The sequence below is a fragment of the Asparagus officinalis genome, chromosome 10 (assembly GCF_001876935.1).
Source record: "Asparagus officinalis chromosome 10, Aspof.V1, whole genome shotgun sequence".
NCBI lineage: Eukaryota > Viridiplantae > Streptophyta > Magnoliopsida > Asparagales > Asparagaceae > Asparagus > Asparagus officinalis.
This window is the reverse complement of record NC_033803.1, coordinates 53,902,987-53,925,189: the sequence shown is the minus strand read 5'-3', so window position 1 is coordinate 53,925,189 and position 22,203 is coordinate 53,902,987. Positions and strand designations below refer to the sequence as shown.

The 22,203-nt window shown below is 35.2% G+C and overlaps 1 protein-coding gene across 1 annotated transcript in view; it reads left to right on the top strand.

Moving 5' to 3' along the window:
• The window catches only part of LOC109825360 (protein PELOTA 1), a 21,237-nt gene continuing 2,593 nt past the window's right edge, over positions 3,560-22,203 (top strand). Inside the window, exons 1-14 of the mRNA XM_020392212.1 lie at positions 3,560-3,715; positions 3,804-3,886; positions 5,220-5,295; positions 6,203-6,277; positions 6,370-6,426; positions 8,566-8,611; positions 9,805-9,880; positions 12,439-12,514; positions 12,621-12,653; positions 12,767-12,835; positions 13,791-13,897; positions 15,163-15,235; positions 15,377-15,415; positions 18,614-18,708. Of these exons, the coding sequence (XP_020247801.1) occupies positions 3,665-3,715; positions 3,804-3,886; positions 5,220-5,295; positions 6,203-6,277; positions 6,370-6,426; positions 8,566-8,611; positions 9,805-9,880; positions 12,439-12,514; positions 12,621-12,653; positions 12,767-12,835; positions 13,791-13,897; positions 15,163-15,235; positions 15,377-15,415; positions 18,614-18,708 (956 nt within the window). The 5' untranslated portion in view covers positions 3,560-3,664. The remainder of the gene's footprint in view (positions 3,716-3,803; positions 3,887-5,219; positions 5,296-6,202; positions 6,278-6,369; positions 6,427-8,565; positions 8,612-9,804; positions 9,881-12,438; positions 12,515-12,620; positions 12,654-12,766; positions 12,836-13,790; positions 13,898-15,162; positions 15,236-15,376; positions 15,416-18,613; positions 18,709-22,203) is intronic.

The window sequence follows — 22,203 nt, the reverse complement described above, 5'->3', positions numbered from 1 at the left end:
GTTCTTAAAGTAGTGGACCTAATCAATTTTCACCGAACACCGGTGATTCAGTTGGAAAGGATATTCATGACGTTGATGGTGCGGAACACACTTCGCCATTGAAAAGAGGGAAAAGATTAGCCCATAAAAAAAAGTTCCGTGTACCAGGTTGAACTCAAGAGGCGTGGCTAATAAGTTTTGGCTTCCAGAGCACGATGATGTGCTTATTCCTTATCTTGCAGATTTAGCATTGGATGGCATGAAGCCAGACAAGAACTTCAAGGCTGAAGCTTATAAAATGGCTGCCATGAAAATCAACATGCAATTCAGGACTGATTTCACTCACCTGCATGTCATTAACCACTTGAAATGTTTGAGGAACAAATTCAATGACATGAAAGCTTGCCTTGATATAAGTGGTGTTGGGTGGGATGAAACAAGTACAATGATTACATTGGATGAGGAAACCTTGAAATCTTGGGCCCAGGTACAACAAATTCAGCATCTATCTTGTCACATTCAATTTAATATATTTGATTCTCTGGATTTATAAGTATTTATTATTGCAGGACAAATCCAATTCTAAGTACAAAGCGTACATAAACAAACCTCTTCCTCACTTCAAAAATTTACAAGTTATCATGGGTGATGATCAAGCCAAGGGTGATTTTGTTAGACCCGTGTACATTAACATTGGGTCTAGTAGGTCCATACCTATTCCCGATGATGATTGCGAGATTCTAGAGGAGAGTGAAACTGAACCACAGTCTGATGCTTGCAACCAACCACGTTCTGGTGCTGTTAACCAACCACAACCCACTAGATATAAGACTAAGAGTAAAGACAACACGACTTCATCATCTAACAAAAAAACCAGAAAATCTAATCGTGAAGAGGAAATGCTATGTGCCTTTGTTGAGTCCATGTCTCAGTCAATGAGAAATCAACACGTTATACACTGGACTGAGCAGTTGGCTGCAGCGTTGAAGGAACATAGGTCTGAATATTCTGAGGAGTTCCTCGATAGGGTTTTAGACCATTTATATGACAATGAACGTGAAGCTAGGAGGTTTTTCATAAAATCCAAGGAAAGTCAACAGAGGTACATCACAAAATTAGTTAACGACCAAGGTTGGCTGGATAGCTAGTTTGTTGGGTTTCGATTATATTTTGATGGATATTGTTGTGTTAATTGCAAACTATTAATGTTGCAATATGTATTTTCACTATGAAGAACATCTATGTCGTTGTGGGATTGATGAATTGGTATATTTGTAATCTTTGTTGCAGGTAAGGTTGTGGAATGATCAATGAGTTCTTTGAATTTTGCCTTTGCTTTTGACATCAGGTAAGCTTTCTGCAGCTCATGCTGCTGCTGCTGGTTGGTTTGTGCTTGTTTTGAGCTTTGTGCAGCTCAAGCTGCTGCTGCTTGCTGGTTGCTGGTTTGTGCCTGTTTTGAGCTTTGTGCAGCTCATGCTGCTGCTGCTGGTTGGTTTGTGCCTGTTTTGAGCTTTTTGCAGCTCATGCTGCTGTTGCTGGTTGGTTTGTTGCTGGTTTGTTGCTTTGTGCAGCTCATGCTGCTGCTGGTGGTTGGTTTGTTGCTGGTTTGTTGCTTTGTGCAGCTCATGCTGCTGCTGCAAATGGTTGGTTTGTGCTTGTTATGAGCTTTGTGCAGCAAATGCTGCTGCTGCTGGTTGTTTTGTGCCTGTTCTGAGCTTTCTGCAGCTCATGCTGCTGCTGCTGGTTGGTGTGTGCTTGTTTTGAGCTTTCTGCAGCTCATGCTGCTGCTGGTTGCTGGTTTGTGCCTGTTTTGAGCTTTGTGCAGCTCATGCTGCTGCTGCAAATGGTTGGTTTGTGCTTGTTTTGAACTTTGTGCAGCAAATGCTGCTGCTGCTGGTTGTTTTGTGCCTGTTCTGAGCTTTCTGTAGCTCATGCTGCTGCTGCTGGTTGGTGTGTGCTTGTTTTGAGCTTTCTGCAGCTCATGCTGCTGCTGGTTGCTGGTTGCTGGTTTGTGCCTGTTTTGAGCTTTGTGCAGCTCATGCTGCTGCTGCAAATGGTTGGTTTGTGCTTGTTTTGAGCTTTGTGCAGCAAATGCTGCTGCTGCTGGTTGGTTTGTGCCTGTTTTGAGCTTTGTGTTTTCAGGTTGATGCTGGGGTTGTGCCTTTTGATTTCAGCTTGTGCAGCAATTGCTGCAGGTGGATTTTGGTGCTGTTTTGTTTGAGCTTGTGTATTTTTCAAGCTTTGCTAGGGTTGTGCCTTTTGATTTCAGCTTGTGCAGCATTTGTACCAGTTGGGGGTTGAGGCTGTTTTGTTAAGAGCTTGTTAAACTCGTGGTTGCATTTTGTGTTGCTGTTTTGGTTTTCCTTGCCTGTGGGTTACTTGCTGTTTTGGTTTGCCTTGCCTGTGGTTTTCCTTGCACTTGATATGTGGCAATGATGATGATCAACGTTTACTGAGAATGCAACCTAACTTACATCGTTTATTATATCCAGATGAGGCAAAAGGGGATGAGATTGCAGCCTACATTGAATTGACAATGTCTAGGCGAGGCAATTCATCCTTATAATGCAATCTGTAATAAACATGTTTAAGTTATAGGTGGGGCAATCAATGATGACAAGTTGATCTATTACTGAGCCATACAATATCAATTAGAATTTGTACCCAATTCAAACAACAGTTTTCATTACATCCTCAGTAGTTCTTGCAAGTACAGGTACATGACATGAAGTTTGAAATAATTAAAATAACACAAAAAATTGCTAAGAAAATTGCAGAAATCTTCCAAACTAGTAGTTGATTTTCCACAAGTCTCAATTCTTTCTTCAGCTTCTTTGATTGCAAAATATATTTTCCTCCGTACCTATTTTCTTTGACATATTGGCTTCCTTGGTTGCTCGATGACTCTCCTCTTTCTTCAGCCCATTCGAAAAAAATTACATTCTTTATTTGGGAATTTTGCACCCCAATAACACCTACCCTTATTTTTACCATTCTTGCACACTTTCATCGGTGTTCGGAGATGGCAGTCGCAATAAACTTCATAATCCTGCCAGCACTCTTCTGATATCATTTTCATGTCGGGACAGCAAATTGAAGACAATGTGTATTTTATAAATGCTGAAAATGAGAATGCTTGGAATAATTGTGAGGCCTCAAGGTGAATTTATAACCACTATGGCCCTCTTCTAGCCGTTGCTACAGTGATCTGACTATGTTTTTTGAAATCTGAATTTTGAAGGCTGAAAAGAGCCGTTGCTACAGTGCTTCAAGCAATAAATTTGAATTAAGGCCTCTTCTAGCCGTTGCTACAGTGGTGTTTTAATTGGTAAAGAGGCTAGCTGTTGCTACAGTATCTATTCCAAAAAAAAGAGACTTTTTGAATCAAACATGGTATTAGGAATTGGACCAATTCTATAAAAGTGAGATTCCTAATCCTTTGGGTGAAACAAACATAGAATACCAAAAAAATAAGATTCCATAAAACTAAAACTTGTCTATACAAATTTTATGGATTAGATTAGAATCCATAAATAAAATAGGATTCTTAATCCTATTCCTACTCTCTATTGAACCAAACAGCCCCTCAGCCTACTAAAAGCTTCCCATCTTCTCGAGTCGCCCTCAAGCAAACGTTCGATCAAATAATAAAGGGTTAGTATTCACTTCATCCGTCCATCGAAAAATGAAGCTCGTTCGCCGCGATTTCGTCCCCAATGGACCCGGCAGCGTTAAGGCAAAACTCCCAATTCATCGATATCAAAAAAGTCCCTTTTTTTATTGCTTTTGTTGAAACTAGTCCTCTTAATTCTTTATAATCGCAGATGATTCCTGAGGAGGATGATGATATGTGGCATGCCTACAATTTGATCGCCGCTGGCGACGCCGTTCTCGCTGTTACCGTTAGGTCAGAAACCTCATTTTCTGTGGTCAAAAGAGTTTTCCCCTCCTCTTGTTTTATAAATTAATTGCAGGATTATGATTTAAGTGATAACTTCAGCAAGACTGTGAGAAGAGATGGGGAAAAAAATAATTCATGTATAGACCAAGAGACATTAGGAAAACATGTTTGGAAAAAAAAAGGATAGTTGAAAGGTGGAATAGGGCTGAGTGATCCAAAAGAAAGTGGTGGTAACTTCAATAGAGGATGAAATTTGTGCGAGAAAATCAATCTAAACTCTGCTTAATTCATGATTCAAGATTAAAATTCCAGCGCTTGTCTTGTTATATGATGGTTGTAGGCTTGTGGCTAAGATTTAGTGTGAATTTCTCTCATCACGGGGGAGAAGGTATGTTGCCTGTAAATGGCAAATGACTAAATTGAGGGGTTTTTTTTCCTTCTCTCAAGGACATTTAGTTATTTTCCATTCCCGTGAGGGAAAATGTTAAGGGGATTATGTGCAAAACCTCTCAAATTTCATGGGGTAACCCCACATAGGATTATTAAACCCATATATGTATGTATATGTATATCTACATTTATGTATATACAAGTATCTATATGTATATACATCTAGTTGTATATCATAGATATGCACACACATGGACATGCATAAATATAATTTAATACAATATATTTACAGATAATGTATTCGTATACATGCATGCATATTCATGATTTTATATGTATATACATACATGGTGGTGAACCCGTCTTGCTAGGCGCATCAGAGCGGGTGGATCTCATTGCTACTATCTTTTACTAATTCATTTTACTAAATGAGGTGGCAACTCATTTTATTAATGAGCTACCATGGCTGCTCATTTTATTAAATGAGCTACCAAGAGAGAGTTGTGGTAAGATCCACCTCATGTCACATCTAAGGTGGTGGACCTCACCACTCATATCTCTTGGCAACTAATTTGGCTAATGATATGACAACCCATATCCAGTATCACACAAGCACACAAGCACACAAGCACACACGCTCACATACACGTGCACTTGCACTTACAGAAAACACCCGCCTACCGACACACAGATGTGCATGTGTGTCGTGTATGCGTGCATCTTGGAAACTGTTTAGATTACCTCTAATTTCCAGTGGATACAAATTCACTTCATTTTCTTTGGGAATGGAGTTCTGAAATTATCGTTTTGATTAAGCTTTTTGTATCTGGTTATCTATAGATAGTGTATAGCTAAATTATGATTTTATAACTCAGCGTGAATGTATACCATGCACATAAAGTAGTCCCTATTAGTAAATTATGATCTCATTTTTTCAATTGCATTTCAGAAAAGTTCTAAGGGAGTCGGCCTCTGGAGGAAGAGATGCTGAAAGGGTGAAATTAAAGCTGGAGATTAAAGTTGAGGTAAAAGTTGGTTATTTATCTTGAAGAAAGGTTTTTTCTACGCAAGCCTGTTTAAATTTGCTCCAGAGGGAGGTATCATATTAAGATGTAACTTCTGATAGTTACCTCTCGCTAGGTGTTTGTTTTCTTGTGTCAATGAGACCTTCTCTCTGGCAGTCCATTGAATCTTTAATTTATCTTCTTAGGAACTCCAATGACAAGAAAAATGTCTGAGTTGGAACTTGGTTTTCTTTCCTATTTTGTGTGCCTATGAACAATATGTTTCAAATTGGACACTTCACTATCTCATGAGATGTATTATGTCTTGTCTTTTTTTTTTTTGTGGTCTGAAGCTCTTGGTATCTGGGTGTCAAATAATGATAGGTTAACTTATTCTTGAAATAGAGTGAGCTTGCCTTTGTTTGCCCCTTATTTTCCTTGATGTGAAGTTGGACCAAAACTGTAGGTTAGGTTAATTGCTGATAGCAAGTTTGCCAAATTTATCCTTGGACAGTAACCAATTTACATTCTTTTATGTAGGCCTCAATATGATGAAACTGTTTATGTGCTGGTGGTAGTGTGATTGCTTCTGATGGATTTTACGCTCTTATGCATCGTCAATTTATTTTGCTGTCTCCACTGTTGGTTACATTGTTTATTTGGTTTAATAGTTCCTTTGGTAGTCCTTATTATACTAAGGCTGATTTTTCATATTTTCAAAAAAGCATTCTTTGTTTTTCAGCATATAGAAATTATAAGTATGAAATGTTGGATTCCTACATGGTATCAACTGTCACATAAGAAGAGTGTTAAACTTAAAAAAATAAGCATGAAGATGTATATTGTAAAATTAGAAAACCATATCCTTGTAGAGTTGTGATTTGATTGTACATTAAATGGTGGCCTAAATGATTGTAGAATTTGTCAGTCTGTAGATTATGATAAGGAGGGTTCTGTCCTACGTATTCGTGGCAAAAATATCTTGGAGTCTGAACATGTCAAGGTTAGTTTTATCTCCAGAGGATCACACATTATTAATTAAGAAATAGCAGAGCAGCAGAAACTCTGATCATTTGATTTGTTCCTTATACGCAGATTGGTCAATTCCACACATTGGAAATCGAACCACATAGGCCTTTTGTGCTAAGGAAGGTATGTTCAGGAAGCTTAAGAGTTTTCTTTGGAGTTCGAGTTAAAGTGTTTATATGGTAGTTACAACAACATAGCACTGATGCATGAATTTATGGTGAAATTTCAATTTCAATTTTTATTTGTTGTTAGTTAAGAAAATCAGTTCCTGTCTTCTTTTTTGGTTGCAAGCTCACGTATCATACTGAAAAATGATTTCATTGGCTTCTTGCATTTATTGTAACTTTTAAGTCATAGAATATCTCAATATTACAGTGTATAAATGATCACTTCCTTTCTGCTGTCATTTATCTTTAACATCATACAATACTGCTGTTTGTGAAAAAAAGTCGATTTTAGCTATAACTTTTTAAGTTAAAACTTTGTTTAATTTAAGTTTATCACAAACTTCCCCGTTGTGTTCTTTACTCTGATGTTTATTTAGTATTTACTTCCATATGCTAAGAAGTTTTTGTATTGTCTTTTTTTTTCCTTCCTTAGTGTAGGCCTGCTTAATTTTTTTAAATACTCTAAAAGCTTGCCTAATTTTAGCTCGAGGTAAAGTCAATTGGATTACAACCCCGAACTTTTATACATCTCAACCTATTCGGAGTCCTTGCGGATTAGGAAATGAATAGTGTCTGTTCGTTACATTTTTAGAAACATACTGAAGCATTTTACTTGATAACTTTTTAATCTATTGGCCATTTGTTTTTCTTTGAATTACTAGTAATATTGCCGATTTCATAAGTATGATGTTTAACTGTTTAAAATATATTAATTAGATCGAAAAAGATGACAGGTAATGGTGCAATGATAGTGCATGAGGAATTGTGAGTCTTGACTTTGAATGCGTATTTCATAATAGCTTAATGCAAAAACTTGTCCTATTATTGTGTCCAAGGAGAGGTTACCATGAATTTGTATGTCGTTTTATTGTTATTCTGACCATGAATGTTATCACATCATCAAGCACCTCCTGTATTTCTTCTTTTTCCTTCCAGTAGCTTTTTTTATTCCCCATCAACTTCCTGCAATGTATAATCACTAATGTTTTAAAAGGCTTTTTTGAAATTCGCTTCGAAACTTTTTGAAGGGTAAACGCTTTGAAACTAAACTCAAGTGAGAAGCTATTTATCCATTGAAGCTTACGCCTCATCGCTTAAAGCATAACTGAAGTGTACACTTCGTGCTTCATAAAGCGCTTCTCTTTTGAAGCACATACTTTAGACAAGATAGGAGGATATAAAAGGATTTTGGACTAATATTAAAATTCCCGGTGTATCAAGAAAAGTGACCATGTGAGTGTAAATAAAGTATGTAAGTTATGAATGTAGCTTAGTTTATTATGATTTGCGTCTATACTTAACATATTTATTTCTTATTTACTAATTAGGACATGAATGTATCTCTTTGTAAATTCCCATGCCACTGTATATCACATGTTCATACTTTTTATAACTTCAAAATCTAAATACTTAAACTTATGAGGCTTACACCACACCTGTTGAAGCTTATGCTTCACTTCATTAAAGGGTCTAACACTTCACCTTGCTCTTCCGTTTTTTTAAACAATTGATAATCACTTGACCCTAGTTCTATGTGATGTAGATAGTTTCTTGTTTATTACTTTAGGTTCAGGAAAACTGAAGAGGTTATGCACTTATGCTTTTAAAGTTTCAACCTTTATAAAAAAATTTATGGAGGATCTATCTCATTTGAGACTGAAAATTTGGGCCTGTAATTCCCAGTTCTACTGATGTGCTAACAATTGTTCATATTGAGTTCAGTGCAAACTACAGGTAAGTCTTCTTTCAAATGGGGCCTCGTCTTTTGATCAAGAAATGAAAATATCATTTTCGTCACTATTCTTGCAATGTTATTTCCATTTTTGGTCTCAAACTGTACAGGATTTATAAATGTTCAGAGTTCATTTCTGTAGATTTTCTATTAAGGAATTTGATATGATATTCCCAATTATTCTTTCTATTAATGCATGTTATACCACATTGGTTTATTCTATTCACAGAAGTTACAGAACCAATCTAGTTCTACAAGTTTATACAGCACATGTGTTACTTTCTTGTTTTGTACAAATTCACCTTTTGCTTTTGTCTATTTTTTAATATTTACATAGCATTTTTTCCCGTGGAATCATAACAGGAGGTTTGGGATTCAATGGCGCGAGATATCCTCCATCAAGCATGTGGTATGTGATCTTTCTCACAGTACATGCTACATCATGCCTTTTCATTTTTTTTGCCGATATCCCTTTTCCTTTTCTTAATGTTTCTTTGAGTACAACCCCATTACTTCCAAAACCAGACAACCTGCTTCTCATGGATACACTTATTTATTTCTCTAATGATAAACTGTAGCAAATGATTCTTTAGTTTTCACCGAAAATCAGAGTTGCCCCACCTCCTCATAGAGTATTTGTAACATCCCCTATTTTATATTTCATCTGAGGTTTTATGTGATTAATGACACTGAATATCAGAGACGTGACGAAATTTATGGAACTTACTAGATGATACATAAATTATGTTGTGTGAATATGTGGTTCTGAAAGAAAACAGATATAATCTTTCTTTGGATGAAAATCTGGGGTTTAGTAAACTTTATAATTTTCTTAAAGACACTGCTGCTTGACAAATGCTTTTTTCCTGTTAGGTTGCTATGATGTGAATTTGTACAGTGCCAACCCAACTTATGTCGTGTCATATTTGACACCATATTTGATACCTACTTAATCTCACAAAATTATGCTTCAAAATAGTTTGGTATTTGACCCACTAGAATATGAGATTTTTGTCTTCTTGTACCTTACTGGCTAGCAAACTAGAGAGTCATTGCTCCCACAAATAGTCAACACACTTTGCTAAAAGCTGTTGCTTTCATGGACCTTTGAGATTGTAATATAATTACAATATGTTTGATATCGCTGACAAGTGACAACAAACATATGTTTGATGTTGCTGACAACAAGGACATTCTTTTCCCAAATATCTTGTTTCAGCATAATGAATCTTTTTCTTACTGCCTATATTTGTATGTTCTACACTAGAAAAACATAATATATATATTTTAGTTTTTCATCATATACGGAGAAACCTTGATATTATCTTAAAATGCTTTGATATTATCCATACCTTCCTGATATCTGCGAAGCAGCTCAACAGGATTTTTTGAAGTAACATCATGTGCATGACATTCTTCAAATGATTCATGATAGCTTGGAGTTTCATTAGTCTTAAGTCCTTCGTTGTTCTGTACTACGGCGTTCATGGAAAATTTATTATTATTTGTCATTTTAAATATATTTTTATGGTCATCCTTTTCTTTTGCATTTTCATGGGAGTAAAAATTGAAGCATTTTACTAAATGAAAATCATATTACAGATCCTGCTGCAAGTGCTGATCTATCTGTCGTGCTGATGCAAGAAGGATTGGCCCACTTGCTTCTTATAGGCAAAAGGTAGCTTGAAACTGAAACCATCAGATTCAACATTGAATAACTAATAGGATTTTTTTAAGATGAATTTTTTTGAGATGTTAAAAAAGTAAAGGACAAAACTGTGTTAATTCTTATTTTTAAAGATATCAGACTTCTGCTCCTTGCTGTGTTATTCACTTGTGGGTTTGAAAAACGTTTCAAAACTAGCAGCAACTGCATGAGCAGCGTAGACTTTGGAGCGAAAGCTTGAATTTATTTAGTGTTATGGTTACAGCCTATATACCAGTTAGGTGCTAGACGTGAAGTGCTTTTTATTGTTATGGCTTTCCTTGCTTACAATGTTTTCTTCCTTAGGGCTTTCTAGATCACCTACAATGTGTGTGTATATAAAAGGTATTACCCTTTTCATTAATCAGTCAATAAGAAGTGAAATATTTTGTAATTCTTGACCTACGTTACCTGAGTACTTCAAATCAGAAGCCGTACCCGAAACTGGCAGCAGTTGTCGTGCTGATGCAGGAAGGATTGGCCCACTTACTTCTTATAGGCAAAAGGTAGGTTGAAGCTCAAGACATCAGATTCAGCATTGAATAACTAAATAGGATTTTTGTAAGATGAATTTTTTTGAGATGTAAAAAAAGTAAAGAAAAAAAAACTAAAAAAACTATGTTAATTCTTATTTTTAAAGATATCAGACTTCTGCACCTTGTTGTTTTATTCACTTGTGGGTTAAAAAACATTTCTAAACTAGCAGCAGCTGCATGAGCAGGGTGGACCTTGGACTGAAAACTTGAAATTATGTAGAGCTTTGGTTACAGACTATATACCAGTTAGGTGCTAGATGAGAAGTGCTGTTTATTCGTATAGCTTTCCTTGCTTACAACATTTTCTTCCTTAGGTCTTTCTAGATCACCTACAATATGTGTGTGAAAGGTATTGCCCTCTTCATTAATCAATTAAAAAGAAGTGAAATATTTTGTAACTCTTGACCTATGTTACCTGGGTACTTCAAATCGGAAGCCATACTCCACATGTACCTGTACGGAAACTTCTTGGACACTTATTGAATATATGCATACGTTTATTCAGGCATATACTCAATTATAAAATACATGTTGTCATTTAAAACAGTTCTCATATACTTTCTGGACTTATATTCTACATTTCACATCTATTTATTATATATTGATCTTATGTAAATAAAAAAAAAACAGTTTTGATCTTATGTAAATTATTAATACACATAACATATATAGTCGTGTCCTCGTACCCAACCTTTTACAAATTTACCGTGTCCCATACCCGTACCCGTACCTATATCCATGCAACTTAACTCTTGATATACTATCAGAGTAAGGCTGCTGACCCTAGAAAAGCACTTTTCTTCCATAAACCTCAGGACCATCAAAGGGGCCACCACCACGAGCTCTAACTCTGTGCTTTCACCCAGGGTGGCTCTGTTGCCTTCCTACCTTGGTGGCTCTCATGTTAAGGCATACAACATTTCCATCACCATGAATCCTTATTTGATCATAGTACCTTCAAGATCCTCTGCACAATGTGGCAATCTCCTAGATAGCTTGACTCCGTCCTCTTTTTCAGATCCCTCGCATCATCTATGCCCCATGACCCTCCTCTCCATGGCCATGATCGACCACGGGATATTTTCTCCATCAATGTTGCTGAATACCTGTCCTCATCAATCCTCCCCTAATGAATTTTTCTCCCTTGATATCATTGGATTCCTATCTCTTGCCATTGATGTTGCTGCTGAGTGTTTGCCAACTGTGGTGCTAGATTTAAATCCTGATTAGTTGATCTTGGCAACAATGAGTTTTTCTCCACTGTTGGATTCTAAATTTCTAATTCTTTGCATCTATATCATGGTTTTAAAACTTTCTCTGTCAATCTCATTGACTAACTTTTTCACCAGGGATCATATCAGGCATCATATAGTTAACATGAGAGCCATTAGCCATGAACGCATGAGGGGGTCACATGTTTGGAAGCTCAACCAATAATGATTAAATATTTAAAGCGTGAGTTAGTTTTAAGGCAGTGACAGTAATGGCTAGACTGTATGGACTGTTGGAGATTAAATTTTCAAGCTCTTGATGGAGGTTTGTGCTTTAAGGAGAGTGGAAACTACCAGATATAGCAGCCATTAATAGCATTTGCCATTTGTGGCTTGTTTTTTTTGTCGGCTGCATAGAAATGTCTCTTCTAGGTATATGCCATGAACAGTATGATTTCTTCTTAACATTTGAGCTCCTGAAAGTCTTGTATTCTCTTTGATGGAATGTCGAAGAGACAACATTAGCCTGTGCCCTATGGTGTCATACATTTTCTGTTGCTTTGTTAATGAAGCCCTTCCCTGCTGATGTTTCTGCTGGTGGTGGTTTCTCTGTGTTCCATCAGTAGCAAAGACTCTGAGAGGTTGCAGGGGAAACATTGGGTGGAACCAATATGAAACTATCACTTCTTTTCTTCGGACTGCTTATTTCTTTCTTCTCAAAATTTTCTATGCATGATAAACTGTGGTGCACTTCCAATTTAATTTCTTGCTTCTGTTTGAGCAGCATAACAACAACTCGCTCTCGAATAGAAACATCGATTCCACGGAAGCATGGTCCTGCTATTGCTGGCTATGAGTCGGTATGTTATGTTATAATTTATTCTCCTTCTTGAAGACCTAATCTATATTCTATAGAATTGTTTAAGTTTAATTTGATCCAAAACTTAAAAATTGCTTTCTTTGCAGGCTTTAAAGAAGTTTTTCGAGAATGTCTTACAGGTGGGTTTGTCTGGACATGATATTTTCCTCTTGCAAATATGGGATGTCCTTGATTTAAACTGCACTCCCTGTTACGTATTTTTGAAGCTTGCAGTTCTATGCATATGTTTTAGGCTTTATTGAAGCATGTCGACTTCAAGATTGTTCGATGTCTTGTGATTGCAAGCCCTGGTTTTACGAAGGTTGGTTTTTCTAATAATATCTGATGGTTTTCGGCCCTCGTATAAGTCATGTTGATCTTCACTGGCTATTTGCATCTTTAGCATCATAGTGAGATGTTTGTGTTGGAAGTAAAAGAGATTTGAACCGATTTTATGGACCAAATTTATTGACGTAGAATTTCAAAATTCTAAGTTAAATGAGTTCTAGGTTTTAGCAACCTATTTTAACTTATCATATATGTAGATACTCTATAAACTTGTCAAAAGTCTTTGAACATTTGAGAGTCCTTTTCTATGTTATATCCTTGACCCTCATTTTGTATATGAAAGGAAGATTTTGCAGCTTGTCCCACAAAGACTTAATTGACACTTATTTATGATTCACATAAAAAAGAAATTTTCAAAAAAGATACATCATTTTATAGTCCTTGAAACTTGAAGATCTGTGCAGTAATTGTCTTTTATATATTTTTGAAGTGATTAAAGGTGAATTATGAATTAGTAGTTATATGCATACTTTATCATTTTATTCTCATATTTCATGATATCATTTTCAGTAAAAAATAGAAGGGATTGGATAATATTTATCATTTTCTGTTGTCCTGACGTTTCTCATCTGTGGTTCAAAATAAGTTCCAGATGCCAAATCGCTCTTGTTAGCTCATCATCATAAAAGTCTAGATGATAGCCATGGAAAAAAAAGAGGGTATACGGATTTTATTTGGTTTCAAAGTGTTTCTGGGTTTTGAAGTTAATTACTTACTGTCTGATTTTCAAGCCTTGCTGAGATGCTGTTTGATAACTTTGTTATAAGCCCAGAGTAATGTACAATTGTCATGCTGTTTTATGCTGCATTCATGATAGTTTTGTTCGCCATTTTGAATCAACTGCTTTGACTATCATGTCATAAAATAGTTTGTTATGTATTTTTTTATAATGACTAATAGCTTAAGGATTAAATTGGAATATGTTGAAGGATCAATTCCGTGATTATATGTTGTTGGAGGCAGAAAGGAGACAGTTACGACCCATCATCGAAAACAAATCACATATCATCCTTTCACATTCAACATCTGGATACAAGTAAGCTCTCCCACAATTTTTTAAGCAGGAATTCTCATGGATTTGCTTTGGAATATAAATATTATGTTATTGATATCTTATATGCGTTTATACAAAGTTATGATGTTCTATTGTCATTTGTCACACAGCAACATCTTGCAGTAAAACAGTCTAACATAGTCCATTCCCATGGTGATAGTGGCATGATGTGGCTTTTATCATACATTAGTTTTCCTTTGCCTTGCTGAACTAAAATTGGAACCTTACCATATAGCTTGTTTATGTATTCATGATTTTAATTCTGATTCATGTATTGGCAAAATAAATCCTATGGCAGAGGTCTTTTTTGAGAATTTTTTTCTCTTTTTGCCTTTTGTTCTATCTTTTTTGGTGTTCACTGAGTAGCGGCTTCTGGTCTATGTGTGAGAATGCTGTGGCAGATTTTGTGTTCTTTGTAGCTTCTGTTCAATCTACATAAATTTATGTTTTCTGATTAGTTCTTTTTTTTGTTCAGCGAGTACATGGGCTCTGGTCTAAGTGTGTAATTTAAACTTCTTTTCAATCAACCTAGATGAAAATATAGCTTAAGGTTTCAGATCCTATATATGAAATTTCGGAAGAAATCTGCATTGGTGTTTGAAGGAGAAGTGGAAACTCGGTTATAAACTTCTTATTAAAGTGAAGACGATAAAGGCAGCAACCATTAAGCTTTATAATTTATGTTCAGCAAAACAAAAAAACTGTCCTAAATGTATGATAGGGGACAAGTTGATCCAAACAGTGCGTACTTTCATGCTGTAGCTTTTTTTTTCTTCTAGAAGTTCTTGGAACATTAAAGCATATAAGATTCTAAAGTTACTTACCAATATACTTGATCCGATAATTTGATGTTACAAAGATGATAGTTGAAGTTCTCTCTCTCCTGTAATCCAAGTCCAATTTGTCTCAAATATAATAAGAAGAAATATTTTTTTGAAGCATGAAGTATATTTGGGTAGATGCGATGCTGCTGCTTTAATTACTGTTCATTGTTGTCACTACATGGGACCTCTATGTGCCATACCGTACTTTGCACATAGCTTACTGAGTGCTGAATGTGTTATTCATTGATTTTTTTCCAGTTCCTAGCAAAGGATATATGAACATATTATTGATGGCATTTGGTATAGTTAACATTTAAACAATTTAAATACTAAATATTTCTTCAAAATTTTCTAGTCAGTCTACAATAACTCTATTTCTTGTAAATAAGGAAAAAACTTGTTTTTGATTTTTTTGGAGCACAGGCATAGCTTAAAAGAGGTACTGGATACACCTAATGTCATGGCTTTGATAAAAGATACAAAGGCAGCACAGGAGGTAATTTAGGATGAGGCTGCTACCGAGGGTTTTTATTATCTTGCTATACATATTGCAATTTCCCTGTCTGTATATCTTCCTACATCGTCCTTACTTTATTATGCGATCTCTGAGTATCTGTTATTCGCATATTTCTTTCAGGTTCGAGCTCTGAAGGATTTCTTTGATATGCTGTCAAATGTTAGTTTCTACACTGGATACAACTTCTATTCTATCTTATAATGTTTATTTATGTATTTTTAATGAGTTTAAGTGGGATATAATTGTATTAGGCTTAATTCCATGGTCCTTGTCTTCAATTAAAATTCTCCTTTTGTAACTATGTGATAACCTAGGATACCCTGACACGGCTAGTAGGGGGCCGTACCCGTGTCCGACACGTTTCAGGTAAGGATCCGCACCCAAACGGCGTGGACACGGGAAATTTTCACTAGCCATGAGTTTTCCTTTTTTTTTCAAAAAAACTGGCCATGAGTTTCTAAGGTTTGAGGCTGAGCAAAGAGATGAAGAAGATGCTCTCTGTTCTCTCTCTCCCCAACTTTTCTTAATTTTTTATTGCTTTAGTGGAACATGACATCATGCATCACATGGGGTAACTCTCTCTGTCTCTCACTTCTCTCTCTCACGTCTCACCCCCTTTTCTTAACTTTTTAAATTTGTTTAACTGGAAGATGACATCATGTGCCACATGGGTAAAGTTGGGGCTGTTTAACCATGATGTCTCATTAAATTTTGTCATTTTTTGGTAAAAATAGCAGCAGTATAGCAGTGGGTACCTTCAAAGAAGTTTGGTTTGTTTTCTTTTATTTTTCCCCCTTTTAAAGGACATAGTTCAAAGGGGCTTGTTTCATTTGGGAGATTGAGAATGAGTTTGAATACAATGAAAGAACCAAAAAATAAAAGAAAAGGTTGAGACATAAAAGATAATTGTTATATATATAGCTGATATTCCCTTGAAAGCCATTCTTGAAAGCCATTGATCTGCAAGTAGGTATGTAATTTACTATTGATCTAAAGTGATTTTTTTTATATATACACAGCCGTCCCCGTACACTACTTTTTACAAATTTTTTCGTGTTACGTACCCGTACTTGTACCCGTACCCGTGTCTATACAACATAGGTGATAACATATCACCTGGAAGTAGCTATTACAATGGCTTTTGCATGCTAGATAGTCAACATATTTCAGAAATAGTATGTCAAGATAACTGGAGAATTTGGATTGGTAGTCTAGGACCCCTTTTGTATGCATAGTTTCAGCTGGGGCAATTAGGTTTACAGAGTAGCAGAAACATTTTAGCTGTGCCTAGTTTAGGCTTCTTATAAAATTTGGTCAAGGTCACTTCTGAGAAGGAATAAGTCATAGACTTCATATACGTTGGGGAGTATCAACCATTCTGCTTGCCTTGTTGGAATTGCAGATTGAGAAATTATCTCACTTTCTAAAATTGAAGTGATTGTAGAAGCTCATGAAGTCCTGTTACATTTTAAATTATAGGTGCCTTGTAACAATCTGAAGGTTACAAATATATGACGTAGGGATGCAGTTTTAAGTTAAGCAGAAGTCACAACCAGATATTTAGGAGTCAGGTCATGAATTTAAGTCCAGTAACTTGGATTGGGTGCAGTATTGTTAATTACAATCATTCAGGTGTTTCTTATCAATCAAAATAACTGACCATTCCATTGACATCAATAATATATTAGCAATCAATTAGGATCAGAATTGCATAATAATGCATGAGCTTTATAAGTGACATTGATAATCAGATTTACCAACAAATGTTTCAAGTTTAAGTTGAGATGGAAAATTGAAATGAAAAAAAAAAATTGTCTGAAAGATGGACCCATTAGCTATTTCTTTTATAACTAGCATTAGTCTACGTGAAAATGCATGTACAACTGACATTAAAACTTCTTTACTCTAAATTATATATGAAAAGGGTCATGTTAATACCCTAAAACTATCATAGATACTTTAAGATCTTTTATGATATTTTTTTTCATTTAATATGCGATATTTTATCTTAGCTTATTCGAAATTGGTTATGACATATTTATATTGAAATTCTAATTGTTGTTTTTATTGCATTTATTTACTTGGAAAAAAACTTTATCATTTCAAACTTATATCTTTTTATAATATACAATGTAATAGATACTTATTTAGTATATGCTTCAGAAACTTCTAGAACTAAAGAAAGAGAGGAGAAGAAAAGGAAAAAAATTGTGTGAAATGACCAAATTGTCTTCACTTCTTTAGTGAGATGGACATTTTCCGATGTCCTTCGAACTTTTCCTACACTCACTAAGTTTTTAATATAGTAGTATAGATATGTCAACTATATTTTCCTTCTTTAGGATTTTCCTTGATTATAGTTTTCCTACCTTCCTTCAAGACTTTCTATAAATATCGGACAATATTTATATATGAAAAGGATTGAGGGACTCATATAGATGTAAACAAAATCTACTGTCACAAACCTGTTTTTTCGTTGGTTGATTTATTCCTGTAGTGAGTTGGGATTCTGGTAAAAATTTCATTTCTGACCTCCCTTTTACCAATTATATGGCATTTACGTTAGTCATCAGTTAAGTGAGACACAATCAATTGGAGAATTTCTGAGTTAGTAGGCTCAGGAATGTTGGTTAGCATTATGCAACAAAAACTCAGTTGTGCATTTTTTATTGTGTCAAATTATGAAATATTCAGGATGAAAGGAAAGGAGTTAAAGATCATTCCATAGTCATCTCAAACTTGTTCGTCTTGCTGTTTGAGCATATGCTTAATGAGCTTCTGCATTAATTTCCTTGTTCTCTATGCATGGTTATTGAGTGTTTAGGCATAAACAAGATATTCAATTTCTGCTTTGCATACTTTTCTTTATAATACAAGCTCTTCATGTCAAAGGCACAAAGCTAAATAATATGACCCCTTTGCAAGTGGAAGTACGAATCTTTGTAGTTCTTGCAAAATGTGAGAGTAGATGAGAACTTGAAATTTTGTAATGTGTTAATACCTAACACTTGGTCAATAATATCTATAATGTGTTTTTCATAAATTTATAACTAAATATTTATTTCTTTTTACATTGGAGAGTTGAATGGTGCTCGACTTGTCATAAATAGTGCATCATTAATCTTGTACATGATAAGGACAGATGTTTTAGTTTTTGGTTTGTTATGTGTATAGCTTAATCTTATTTCATAATGCTTGTTATAATACTGTGTATATATGTATGCGACACTATCATAATGTCGTTGTAGCTTCTACTGAAGAAATACTATCCGACTTGATTTTTTTTTATCTTAGAGTGTATTTAATTTCTTTCCCTCTGTCTCCCTCTCTATCTGATTTGTTAATATCGATATGCAGGATGCTGATCGTGCTTGTTATGGACCTAAGCATGTTGAGGTTGCACATGAGCGGTTGGCTGTCCAAACTCTCCTAATTACCGATAGTTTATTTAGGTCAGTATATAGTTGTTTCTTGTTGATGGTCTTTGATTCTGTATAAATAGATCGAAGTTAAAAAGAACTCTAAAATAGTTTTGGTATTTGTTTAGCCATTTTATTATGCACTTGCCTCCCTGCATTAACTTTTTGTTCGTTAAAACCAATTTGGATGTCGTAGTTTGCAGTAGTTTACTACTCATTTATTAAGGGAAAGTTAATTTGCAGCTCTTCTCTTGTTGTTACTGAAAAGTTATGAAACGCAAGGTTTAACCTTGGAGTACAATATTAGGCTGCACACACATACACATGTATATGTATATGTATGTACGTACGTACATATGTACTTACGTGTATATGTATGTATATGTATGTGCGTCAGTGTGTCTGCATGTCTCTCTGTGTGTGCGTGTGTGTGTGTCAGTGTGTTCGCGCGCGTGACACTAAAGTAACCAGTGATACTATTACTTGATAAGCATAGTTCTGAGGTAATGTTTTCTGGTTATTGAAAACACGAAAAAAAAGCATCATAAATGGATCATATACATTGTAAAACTTTATCAAAATGTGGGAGTATGTGTCTGATTTTGGGAAGCTGATTAGCACTTGCTGAAATTTTCTACATATTTTCATTTCTATGGTAATTTTCATAACTCTAATGTATTACTTTAAATTCATTGTAAACTATATACTTTTGTTTCAATGTCTATTAAGATGGAAAAAGTAGTCAATTTGCATTTTTTATGTTGACCCATATCGCTTCCCTTTAGGATTTATGTTGAGTTTAAAAATCCATGTAGTTTCTCTCAGAATTCTATACTGGTCTTATAAATCAGGTGGAAGATACATGTGCATGCAGCTCGGTAGCATGTACTTGCTGTGGCCAATCACCAAAATTATCAGATTTAATTTATTTATTTTCCTTTTTTGAACATTAAAAATTTACAATTAAAGATTAAACTCACCTCTCCAAATAATTTTGTAACCGTGCAGTAGTATCTGATTTGTACCATGTTACTTTCAAATATTTAATTTTTTTTGACAAACTATAGATTGAGTTCACTATTCTTACAATACCCACATTTGTTTCTGTATACTCTAAATGACATATATTCATGACGACATCTGTGTTTGGTCCACCACATTGTTAGCAACAACTTGCATCCACCTTAACGTGGTAGAGATTTATCTCTGCGTAAACTTGTTCTCTACTTTAGTGCACTTGCTTGCTTCATTTTTAGCGTAGCTTCTTTGATTCTTTAATTCTTAAGGCCAGGGCATGAGTATCTACCAAGCATGACAAAGTAGAGGATATAGTTACATTGTGTTGTCAAGTCATGGAACTGTTTAGGTAATTGCAGTAATCTAGTTCAATGACTCGTAACTTTATTGTGTGTGAATTCCCAATACTTTCTCATGTTTGGCTTATTATTCGGCTATTGAACAAGGATGGGGTTCTAAACAAATCTCAGCCATTCACAAATTTCATTAACGCCCATGGTTGTCTTTGTACAAATTTGAAGTGCACTCTCAACACCAAAAAAGTGCACCAACTACAGAATTATATCCCTAATTACATCAAAAAAACATACTGTAAACCCAAAAACTGCTGAAACAAACTATAACCCTCCAAGTTTCTGCATAAAAGCACAGCTAGATATGTACGAACAAAACATCAAAAAGAACATCTACAGCATCAACATGGAAGACAATTCCTGGACAGCAGCAGTAACTACAACTTTTGAAGATCCATCAGTGGTCCAGCTCCCCGAATTTCTATCTGCAATTTCTCCATCTTCAGCAGCAGACCCTCCTGTTGAACCTCCCTCATTAGCAATAACCACATTCATTCCCACATTACTCCCAGCAGTAGTAAAGTTGACAACAGCAAGATCTTCAGCTCCACTAGATATTAATCTTTTGTTGATTCATCGCCTTTAACACATTGTCTCACAAAATCTACCGGGCAAGTTACCTATCCAAAACAAAGCAAACTATTTAATCTTACTCCATAATTCCAAAACATGTAGCTTTTTAATCTTGAAAAACTCTCAAATTCCTCTCATGCCATATAGACCAAGTCAAAGCACACACAAAGATATCCCAACACAATCTTTTGTTTTTAGGTGTATTATCAACCCTTCACCCAGACCATAAGTCTGACATATTCAATCACTCCATTAATCTGAAAATAATACAGAAGTGATTTCCAAAGAGAAGATACAAAATCACATCTTAAAAAAAATATGAGTACAGGTTTCTTCCTGTCTGTTAAAAACATATTTATTATCAATTTGCAAATCTTTATTGACCAAATTACTTTTAGTATTCAATTTAGTGATAAAACACAGCCATAGCAATGACTTCAACGTACAAGGAAGAGGGACATTCCAAATACAGTCAAAATCACATCTTACTCCCCCATCAATATGAAAATGATAAAATGATCTAATGGTAAAAATACCTTTATTTTCCCATCTCCAAATTCTAGAATCCCTCCTATTATCAGAAGAATAACCTGTAAAAGTTTTAAATAAAACACCAAGTCCCCTTGAATTTGCCTGACAAAACTAATGTTCCTTTCCCAATTACCTTTTGTTCCATTCACAATTACCATTACTATAATTTCTAAGAGATTTAACAGAGGCATGAGATCTTTCTACTAAGTTGAAAGGGTCTGCGGATAGAGAGGATAATGAGCAATCAGTACATCATTTGTCAAGACAGAACAAAGTATGATCACCATAACCAACGTTCACACTAGTACTCAAAAGAAAAGTATCAAAGGACAAAAGAATGTTTTTTCCAAAAGTTAGAGATATTTATCCTTTCATCAAGGATAATATCCCCGCCATTATAGTAATTATGAGATAGTAAATGTTTCCATAAAGGAGAGGAACCATAATATCACCTCCAGAGCCATCTACCCGACAAAGCCTTGTTCATAATTTGTAAGTCTAAAATCCCCAAACCACCAGATCTTTTAGTTTGACACACTTTTTAGTTTGACATACTTTTTTCCAAGCTACAAGGTTACTTGCATTAGACTTATCATCCCCTCCTACCCAAAAGAATCTCCTTCTAATCCTATCCATTCTATCACAGACCCATTTTTAACTTGTAAGTCTGAAATCCCCAAACCACCAGTTCTTTTAGTTTGAGTCGTTTGACACCCTTTTTTCCAAGCTATAAGGTTACTTGACTTAGACTTATCGTCCCCTCCTACCCAAAGAATCTCCTTCTAATCCTATCCCTTCTATCACAGACCCATTTGGGAACGAAAACATAGACATCCAAAATAATGGCATAGATGTTAAACGGAATTAATCAAAGCAAGCTTCCCTCCCCTAGATGATGTTTTACCCTTCCAACTAGTTAGTTTCTCTAAATTTCCTCAAGGGCATCCAATCCTCCTTTAACAGTTTCCCTATCCTAAGAGGAATGCCAAGATAAGTAACTGGGAAAGCACCAATCTGACAAGTCATCATTCCAGCAAATTGTTGTTGCAAATTT